Genomic DNA, 10,176 nt, shown 5'->3' with positions numbered 1-10,176 from the left:
ACATGATGCTCCTGCACTCGTCTTAAAATCCTTCCTGCAACAGATGCTCTGCGTCCGCACATCTGGTTTAGTAGACACCAGGGAAACATTCAACCAATCAGTCACATGCTGATCTTATTAACTTGGTCAGTTAATTTCACATCAACATGCTTACTGTAGTGGCTGTCGGGATTTGTGTCAATGAATTTGTAACTTTTACACCTTTTAATACTGTGTATGACTTACAGTACTATTGTTGTACTTCCCGTTTTTCTAGTCTGATATCCGGATGTTCTTTAGACCAAGAACCTTCTCTGTTGACAGAGCGCTCTTATAATAAATTCATCTATTCAAGTATGGACAACTGAGGCTCATTGAGTTTATTCTATTATTCCCCACTGAGAATTCGAAAATTCAGCCTCTTTAATCTTTAATCACCTCTGCAGAATATCTCCATCAATTCTTATTTAATAAAATCCTAAAGCTCTTGACATGTGTCAGCCACACTCTAACTATTCTGTATGTTTATATGAAAAAGAACTGGAAGTTTGATTGATTTTTGAAGGGAAAAAGTGTGGGAAACTGTAGCAATATGGAGATTGACTGTAGCAACTGTAGATTGATGGAGAACAATGATACATCTTCATCTGTGAAGCAGGAGAGAGGAGGTGAACTTAAAGAACAAGTTTTAAATCTGACAAGTGTGTTCTTCCCATGCAGCCTTTCACGATGGCCGAGAAGACGCAGGAGCCGGGCTCGGTCAGCATTCCCATGGAGGAGACCAAAGTTCAAACCGTAGCACCCCAGGAGGCGCCGCTGCTTGTCCACCTGAAGAAAGTGGAGAACCACATCACCGAGGCCCAGCGCTTCTCCCACCTCCCACGTCGCTCTGCTGTGGACCTGGAGTTCAATGAGCTCTCCTACACCATCCGAGAGGGTCCCTGGTGGAGGAGGAGAGGTACTGAATGCTTGCTTCACTATAGTATAGCCATGATGGATGAGCAGGAAAGCAGCGCCTATGAAGATCAATAACCTGAGAGCAGGAATTTCAAAGGGAGGCATTTAAAAGCCTTTGTGAGAAAAATATCCCCCCCCCCCCCCTGTTGAACTCTTAAAGTTGACCGGCTCTATTGTTCTGACACATGCAGCCCAGCCCAGTCCTCACACACACACACACACACACACACACACACACACACACACACACACACACACACACACACACACATGCACACCCAGTACCCGCATGTTGCAGCAGCCAGTGTTCCTATAAGCTCTGCTTCGCTCAGCAGAGTTTAGACATAGTAAATAATTTACACTTGCAGGTTGGCAGGCTGCTGGCCTCTCTTTTCCCTGGGCTGTCTGACAGGCGGCGGTGGCAGCGAGTCCGGCCCGTGATTGATCCCGCTCATGAAATATGGACGGCATTTAAACTCAGCGACATGGTCAATGATGATATCTCCAACCTTTGGCCATTTAGCTAATCGTCGACCACACCACCCTCTGTAAACTGCTGTGCTCTTGTTGTGCTCTGTGTATTTAGCAGGGCGGATATGTGTGTGTGTGTGTGTTCGGTGGGGGGGGGGACTTCAGAGGAATTCTTTATTGACATTCGCCACATGTTATTCTTAGGAGAGGCCCTGTTTGATGCATTGCAGGTTGTCTTGTGTTATTTTCAGCCTTGTGTAATATTGATGTGCATTATGAAAGCCTGGCACAGGAGTGTTTGTTCTTCCACTCAACGTATGGAGAGCATTAACGGCTGGGAAGAGGAGCAGCGGGGAAGCTTGATTTGACACCGGTACTTTCTTTAGTCGTCCCATTAAAGATCATCTCGTGGTCTCAGCTGCTGCTTGTGTATCGTCTCCTCGAGGTGCTTGCCTCAGCTCATCGGGCTGATGATGTGTGAGCAGGAAGTGCCTCAGCTTTTATTAATTAAATGGTTCCTTTCATCAAGAGGCTGGCTTTCCATTTTACTCTGAGAATTTCCTGCCTTGCACATCCTGCTCCTGCCTTTCCAAATACATTCCATTATCTATTGATGGTGCGGGGAGGCAGGAACCACCCTGGACAGATCGCTAGTCCACCACAGGTCCAACATACAGAGACAAACAACCATTCACACCAATTGTCTCCAACATGCAAACTCCACACAGAAAGATCCATGGATTCAAACCAGGAACCTTCTTGCTATGAGGCATCAGTGCTAACCACCACATCACCGTGGTACCTCCGTACTCACATAAAATGACAAGCCATACCTTTAGATTTATTATTAGTGTGTTGCCTCATATCGGACATAAGCTGTAGATAGTTCTGAGGGACTTTTTGTCCAGGCTCAGCTCAGAGCTGATTCTTTGCACTTCGTTTTTCTCACCTGATCAAAGCAACAAACAGGCTTAATCCCAAAGACTGTTGTTCTGCTGTGATTATTTCTCCTGGAAAAATGTTCTATTGAGTTGTACAGTTTTATATGTAGTCGTGCGAGAGGGTCGGAAGGAAAGACAAGAAAGAGGATGACGTGTAGCACAAACCCTGAGCCTTAAACCCATGATGTCATCTTTAATTAATTGTGTTTTTGTCTTTGAGTCATGAGACACGCTGCTTATGAGTCATTTCAAAAAAGAAACGAGGGGGTCCATGTTTGATTCCACTTTTATCCATGAATCACCGCGTTGTGAATGTAAGACTTGTTTCTTTTTATTGTAAAAGGTCTCAGGAAGGTCAGCCGCTGCACAGGCTGCCCTCCGTCTGAGTTTGTTATTGCAGGCTCCTCCCGGCGAGGGCATCCATTTATCCCTGTTAGGATGAAGCTGCTGTGAGCTTGTTTCATGTTGAGGGTATTCTCCTCCCGAGGGAGACGACTGGTGAAACACTAACCCGGCAATGAGAGGGGGAGGGCGGGAGGGGAGGGAGGGAGAGCAGGGAAATGTTTACATGCCTTCAGGTGATTACAGATCTGCATTTTGTTTATCTAGCTCCATTGCGTCTCTGCCACTGGCTCTATTATTTGAGTTGGTTAGGGAGAGAATTAGAGTGATCATTTAACAGAGATAAAATCACAGCTTATACTTAGAATGCTCTTGCTAAGTATATCATACTGTTTTTTTTAAAGGCATCAAAGATAACATTTTTTGTTGATTCTATGTAGAGGACATTTGAATTTGACACAGTGTCATGAGAGAGGAGCAACGCAGGAAGAAAATGCAGCAAAAAATAAAATTGGCAACAGGATCTAGAATCAAATAGATAGTAAACTAGAATAAAAATAAATATGCGGCTACTAATCGGCTGCTTTATGAATGTTTTGTGATTGTGCAGTTTGTCAAAATTCTTTGTAATATGCAATATATAATATTTGCAAGCAATCTTTTTTTTATTGGTTTTTAGTCTTAGACTGTGGGTGAAATGTATGACTGGAATGCAAATTCATGTAATCCCTGTATCGCAGAACAATTTAGAAAATTTACAATTTGCTTACACCATTTTTGAAATGATACTCCACACACGTAGCTCACAGTGATGTGTGGAAGCCTTATATTTGCCTTTTTATTGATCATGTTATGTTGTGTGTTAGGCCAAGGGTAAAACTGAATTCAAAGTAATGCATTAGCCGTATGTATTTATCCTATGACGAATGGCAGTAGTTTATGCAGAGCCTGAGTATGTTATCAATTTAACTGCCTCATATGAGAGGGATAGACCACAGTAAAATGATCAAGGACATCTATAAGATTTTACTGCTTAATTTTGTTCATTTCATTTCTTCTTTTTTTAATTTTCTGCTCACACAATCTCCCAGGTTAGACCGAATCAACCGGTCGTCCTGGTTTATGGAAGTATTATTATTCAATATTCCATTAGGCAAGTGATGACCCCCACCTCAACCGTGACTCATAACAATTTGTCCAACGCTTAACTTTGAGATTACCTGTGAGATCAGGCTCTCTCCAATCGACTGACACATGCAGTTAAATGTGTGTGGGGACAGTGAGATGAGTTATGTACTCTGAGGCTCTCATGAGACCGGGTGATCAGGATGTAGCGGCAGTCTCGCACAGATGAGACCATTGCTATGCACGTCCTACAGCACTGGGTTAGACCATCAGTATGCACTGCATGCCAGGGCAGTGCTGCTTCACTGACAGCATGCCGCTCTGCTGTCTGGGTGGAGATGTCTGATGTAAAAACAATGCCAGGGAGCAAGGTACCTTACCTTTGAGTTTTGGGGGCTAGAAGCTCTGCTGAGACCCTTATTATACAGCTGGGGACAGGGAGAAATGTCCCTGAAGAGATATGTGGTGACATTAAGGCAGGATACATAACCAGAGCCTTATTGAACATTCCATATGTGGAAGGGCTCAGAATCTATGTCAGTTCTAAACCTGTTGTTTCACTATTTCTGCTCAGCGTCGAGAGACGCAGTGGTTAGGAAATGCATCAGGAGCAAACACTAAGACATCTGCATTAGCAGGCTACACCACAAACATTTTTTAAACCGCTGCAGAGAAGTTATACCTGTGGTTGTTCTGCTGGCGCCACAGAGGGCATCATGAATCCCCCTCTAATGATATTTCCTTTTTTTCTAAATGATAATTTTTCCATTAAAAAACAGTTCAGATGCACACCTGACACTGAGCTCTCTTTAGATGCTGTGAAATAGTCTTCACATCCAATTTAGCTTGCATTTTCTTACAATGAACTTTCTTACATTTTCTCACTAACAAGTGAGAGACAACACTAACAATGCAGTGAGTATTAAAGTTGCTCAATAAGACATATTTCCCCAGACACTGATAACAGCTTGTCTTTAGCTCCCATTTCTAGCATTTCTTGTATTTTAATCCAGTGGCTGCACAGTCAGTGTAACCTGCTAATAAGGATGATGGGCATATGTGACAACACGTGTGTCTGACGTGTTAGGATTAACAGCATTCATAACTTTGCACCTGTCTGATTTACTGGCTTGTGTCTTCCCTCCTGCTGAAGTGAACCTAGATTTGAACTATCCATATAGAATTTGTAAACTGAGATCAGTTCATTACACTCCTGTTCACTGCTCCTGGTTCATGTTGTCACAGTAAGAGGATATACAGATATATAGACAGCAGATGGCCCATGGCTGTGAAATCACCACAGGGTAAAGGAAAAATGTATCGTAATTGCAGCCCTCAATATTTGACCTATATTCAATCATTGACCTGAATCTTATTTTTAACCACCTATTTGTCAGATAAGCAACAGTCAAGTCTAAGCATTATGCTTAGTTCTGCTTATAGGCTATTTTTTCCTTATTATTTTGTTTTTGTGCTTTTTTCCCCTTTTTTCTAGCCATGTGGTTTTATTTTATGCAGGCAGTAAACATGTTAAAAAAAATGCAATATTACTTATTACTCCTTAGAAATATTTTCTCAACAGTGTTGCCTAGATTTGTTTCACATAAATGGTCTAGAATAAGAAATATAAAGAAATCTATAAGTCGTGTCTGTTTTTCCAACTTAACCTAATACATGGCACATAAATATCCACGTAAAGTTAATATATCTATGACAATATAAGCAACTGAGCATCTTCTTCTTGCTCAGGTTACAAAGCTCTCCTCAAGTGCCTGTCAGGAAGATTCAGCAGTAAAGAGCTGATTGGCATCATGGGGCCGTCTGGAGCCGGGAAATCCACTCTGATGAATATTCTGGCAGGCTACAGGTGAGATCCCTAACCAGATTATCTGCTCTCACATAAGCTTTTCGTTCACAAGATGATACTTTAGATTTGATTTAGTGCTTGGATATTGATGGCGGTATAATTTTGTTTTCTGTTTGGAAACAGGGAGACAGGCATGAAGGGTAAGATCATGGTGAACGGACGCCCGCGGGACCTGAGGACCTTCAGGAAGATGTCGTGCTACATCATGCAGGATGACATGCTGCTGCCACATCTCACTACCAGGGAGGCCATGATGGTGAGGTCATTAGAAAGTAACAAAGAGACTCCCGGAACCTCACTTACTCTTTCTACTCAGAAATAATGTGTTTGTCTTTCAGGTTTCTGCCAATCTGAAACTGAACGAAAGCATGCAGGTCAAAAAAGAACTTGTAAGTTTGAAACTATTACCTCCATTGCGTCCTACATATATAATGTTTCACATTAATGACAAAGATCATTTTATGATGATATTATTTGACATGATTTTTACATTAATATGTTGACATGCTTTGCAAATGACACCTATCCATGTGGAGGAAGTCTGGAATATTACATATAATCAAACATTACAACTTCACATGAGAGCATGTAATAGTTTGATTTCCAGAAGTAAGCAAAACAACACAAAAGTTTTAAAACACAAAAGCATAATGAGGCATGAGCCCTCCTGCAGCAGCCGCAGATTCAGTTCCAGCCTGGCCCTTATACTGATTATATCTTCCCCCTTCCTCTGTCTCCCCATTACACGATCATGTATTGACTTTCCTCTCTGTGTGTGTCTGAGGTGGATGAGATCCTGACTGCTCTGGGTCTTCAGGAGTGCGCTCAGACACGCACCAACGCTCTCTCAGGGGGTCAGTGTAAAAGACTGGCCATCGCCCTCGAGCTGGTCAACAATCCTCCCGTCATGTTCTTTGATGAGCCCACCAGGTAACATACCACACATCTGAATCTGTGTCAGCCCAACATACACCTGGACCGAATAGCTTATATAATGTATATATATATATATATCACCTTGTATCCTGTCCCAGTGGTCTGGACAGCGCGTCCTGCTTCCAGGTCGTTTCCCTCATGAAGTCTCTGGCTCTGGGAGGACGGACAATCATCTGCACTATTCATCAGCCCAGTGCCAAGCTCTTTGAGATGTTTGATAAGGTAACCTGAGTGCTCATAGTGCCGGACACGTCTGGCCCCCCATTAGCTGCCGCTCAGGCCAGGACGTGAAAGTTGGCATGATTAATTTTATCCAGCTGACAAGCAGCACAGAAGTCGATATCCAGGCCTGTTGTTTTGTCAGGTATTCATACATTATTCAGGGAGTCAGTGTGTTGGAAACTATGTTGGATGCCCTGTAATTGTGTTCCTCCTCCTCCTCCTCCACCAGCTCTACATCCTCAGTCAGGGTCAGTGCATATACAAGGGCACGGTCCCTTACCTCATCCCTTATCTGAAGAACCTGGGCCTCCATTGCCCCACGTATCACAATCCAGCTGATTTCAGTGAGTCCATCGTCTCAGTGTGAGTGTGTGCGAGTGTGTTTGTTCTGACTGTCCTCTCTGTTCGCAGTCATTGAGGTGGCATCAGGGGAGTATGGAGACCTGAATCCAGTGCTGTTCGAGGCCGTCCAGGGTGGACTGTGTTCCGAGGAGGGGAAGAAGAACTCCAAAAACGATCCGTCCTGTCCCTCGCAGTGTCCCCCTGTCAGTGATACGCGCCCCCTCACCGGGCACCACACCATCATGTCACTAACAAAATCCTTTACTGATCTCAAAAATTGTTTGTTGTCAGGATATTGCAGAAGGTTTTCTCAGTTCCCTTTAGTGGTAGCTGAAGAATCGACAGCATACATTTAAAAAGTGATCTACGTTTGAGAAATGACGCAGGAACCATATCTCAAATCTACATCGGCAATCTAACAAAAAAAGTCTTCCCCTCTCCTGTGCTTTGCTCTCAGTCTCTCTCAGCTTCGTATCACTCAAGAGAATCAGCTAAACATCAAAACTGTATACGCAAACCACCAAGAGCACTTTGTGATGCAGTAACGTATAGTCTACTCTGCACTGCGCAGCTTGGGACTTACATTTTACCAGTTTATTGATTTAGCAATTTCCAACCTCTTTAGACTCATTTGCATCGAGTATTTTTTCACAAAACATAAGGATAGTTTTCTGATCTTGTTTACTGTGTCTTTCTTCATCTTTATTGTTGGCCATTGCCTGCAAACCTTTGTCTTCTTTTATCTTGTGGTGTAATATGTAAAAAATGTTGATGTAAACCTTTACGAAAGTGACACTGTTCTTAACTTCTCAACTTGTAGTTTAAATATCTGATATTGTTCATCACCACCTGTGTTTCCAGTTTTTTGTGCAAAGATAAGCTAACGTCTACTATCTGTATGTAACAGACAAACATGAGAAGTGAACAGTGTTGTCTCTGACATTTTGAGTCACCTCCTCATGGGACTGATTATGTACCTGGTCCACAGATGACACCTTTCTTGCATGGCATACAAAACAGACATTTACACGTTATGTGAAAATATTGAATCTAATAATTTATGACTATTTGCCTTCCTCCACTGAACAAACATTTATATTTTGAGAATGATTAGGGGATGATTTATTTATAGTTGTCTTTATTCCACAGGAAATAGGAACTCTGGAGAAGCGCAGCTTTGCCACCAGTACATTCACACAGTTCTGCATCCTCTTCAAAAGAACCTTCATCACAATATGCAGAGACACGGTGAAATAACTTTTATGTTAAACTTTGATAGGAAAAACAAGGCAAGGTTGAATCTTGACGCTCTCTTTTATGTTGTGTTTTTCTCTTTTTCAAGGTGCTTACCCACCTCAGGGTCATGTCCCATCTGTTCATCGGAGTGCTGATTGGTTTGCTTTATCTGAGAATTGGAAATGATGCCAGCAAGGTCTTCAACAACACCGGTTTCCTCTTTTTCTCAATGCTGTTCCTCATGTTCGCTGCCCTGATGCCCACTGTCCTAACCTGTAAGATGCTGTGTCTGTACCACTGATTTGTGTTTTTTCTGGTTTAAGTGAAACATATTTTAACGCTGCTGCTGCTCCACAGTTCCTATGGAAATGTCTGTGTTTTTGAGGGAACATCTCAACTACTGGTACAGCCTGAAAGCCTATTACCTTGCCAAAACTATGGCAGACATACCATTCCAGGTAATGTTCTGCAATTTAATACTCCACGGTTTAAAAGTGTGACAACTATAAATTAATTACACTCCTCCTTCACAGGTGATTTGTCCCATCCTTTACTGCAGCATTGTGTACTGGATGACGGCACAGCCACCTGAGGCAGGTCGCTACCTACTTTTCATGGCCTTGTCTACATCCACAGCCCTGGTAGCGCAGTCCCTGGGTCTCCTTATAGGGGCTGCATCAACATCTCTGCAGGTTGGTGTCACTGCGTATCATAAGTATCTTTTTATAAGATATTTCAATGAGGGATAAACTGAGGAAATTACTGCTTATTTGTTCCACAGGTGGCAACGTTTGTGGGTCCAGTCACAGCCATACCTGTCCTCCTCTTCTCGGGCTTCTTTGTCAATTTTGACACCATTCCCAAATACCTACAGTGGAGCTCTTATGTCTCCTATGTCAGGTACTGTCAGATTTCTGAGAGTTTAACCATTAGTTTTAGGAATCTTCAGGCTTTCAAAGGATTCTCTTTCAATCGGTTCATGTGGTTCTGTCTCTTAGGTACGGCTTTGAAGGGGTGATACTCTCAATCTACGGGATGAACCGGTCAGAGCTTGAGTGTCCGGACATGCAAGTGTGCAAGTTCCAAAAGCCAGTAGAGGTCCTGCAGCTGCTGGACGTGGAGGACGCAAAGCTCTACGTGGACTTCATGGTGCTTGGGGTTTTCTTCGTGCTCCTCAGATTGGCCACTTACCTGGTCCTGCGCTACAAAGTCAAGTCGATGCGTTAAGACATCCAGAGGCGACAGCTGGTGGATTCGGACGCTCGTAACATATCCAGCAGTGTGAGATAGTAAGAAAACACTTAGTCTCTCTTTCACTGTCTCTACTTCACACATATGTACAAAGGACGTATACAAATCCAGCATGTGCAGTCATCCCACAGCTGCTCTGCGCCATTACCCAAACTGGACACTACACTTACATCTTTCATTAAGGCTTGAAATACAACAAAAAGGAAAGTTTAGACTGTGACGAATGGTGTTCTGCCCCCTGCCCATTGCTAGCTGTCCTTCAGGTCATAGTATTTCTCAGATCACCATTACCTTCCCGCAATAGTGTGTATTTCCACCGTACATAAACAGAATGCTCAGCAAAGTAGCAGAAAGCATGTTTCATTGAACTGAGAAATGCAGATTTTTACTTGTTCCTCCACACCAGGAAAGTGCCATGTGAATAACGAAGTGTCCAGTGACATGTAGCTTCTCAACCCAATGCCTGAGGAGGAAATCCAAGGCGAACGTCGGAATCCTGTTAGTTGA

The 10,176-nt window shown here is 43.0% G+C and overlaps 1 protein-coding gene across 2 annotated transcripts; it reads left to right on the top strand.

Annotated features, from left to right (window-relative positions):
- Positions 1–708: 708 nt before the first annotated feature.
- Positions 709–9,645, top strand: abcg4a (ATP-binding cassette, sub-family G (WHITE), member 4a). Of its 2 annotated transcripts, none has more exons than XM_061086219.1 (14): positions 709–937; positions 5,565–5,682; positions 5,806–5,938; positions 6,021–6,071; positions 6,467–6,612; positions 6,717–6,840; positions 7,070–7,184; positions 7,252–7,385; positions 8,332–8,430; positions 8,525–8,693; positions 8,776–8,876; positions 8,952–9,110; positions 9,200–9,318; positions 9,417–9,645. In XM_061086219.1, exons 1-14 carry the CDS (start codon positions 709–711, stop codon positions 9,643–9,645), a joined length of 1,926 nt encoding a protein of 641 aa, XP_060942202.1. The 2 variants fall into 2 exon arrangements, with proteins under 2 accessions (XP_060942202.1, XP_060942201.1); XM_061086218.1 differs by having other exon boundaries at positions 7,252–7,389; positions 8,315–8,430.
- Positions 9,646–10,176: the final 531 nt, after the last annotated feature.

Source organism: Limanda limanda, chromosome 14 (genome assembly GCF_963576545.1).
Source record: "Limanda limanda chromosome 14, fLimLim1.1, whole genome shotgun sequence".
Lineage (NCBI taxonomy): Eukaryota > Metazoa > Chordata > Actinopteri > Pleuronectiformes > Pleuronectidae > Limanda > Limanda limanda.
This window is presented reverse-complemented; position numbering and strand designations above follow the sequence as displayed.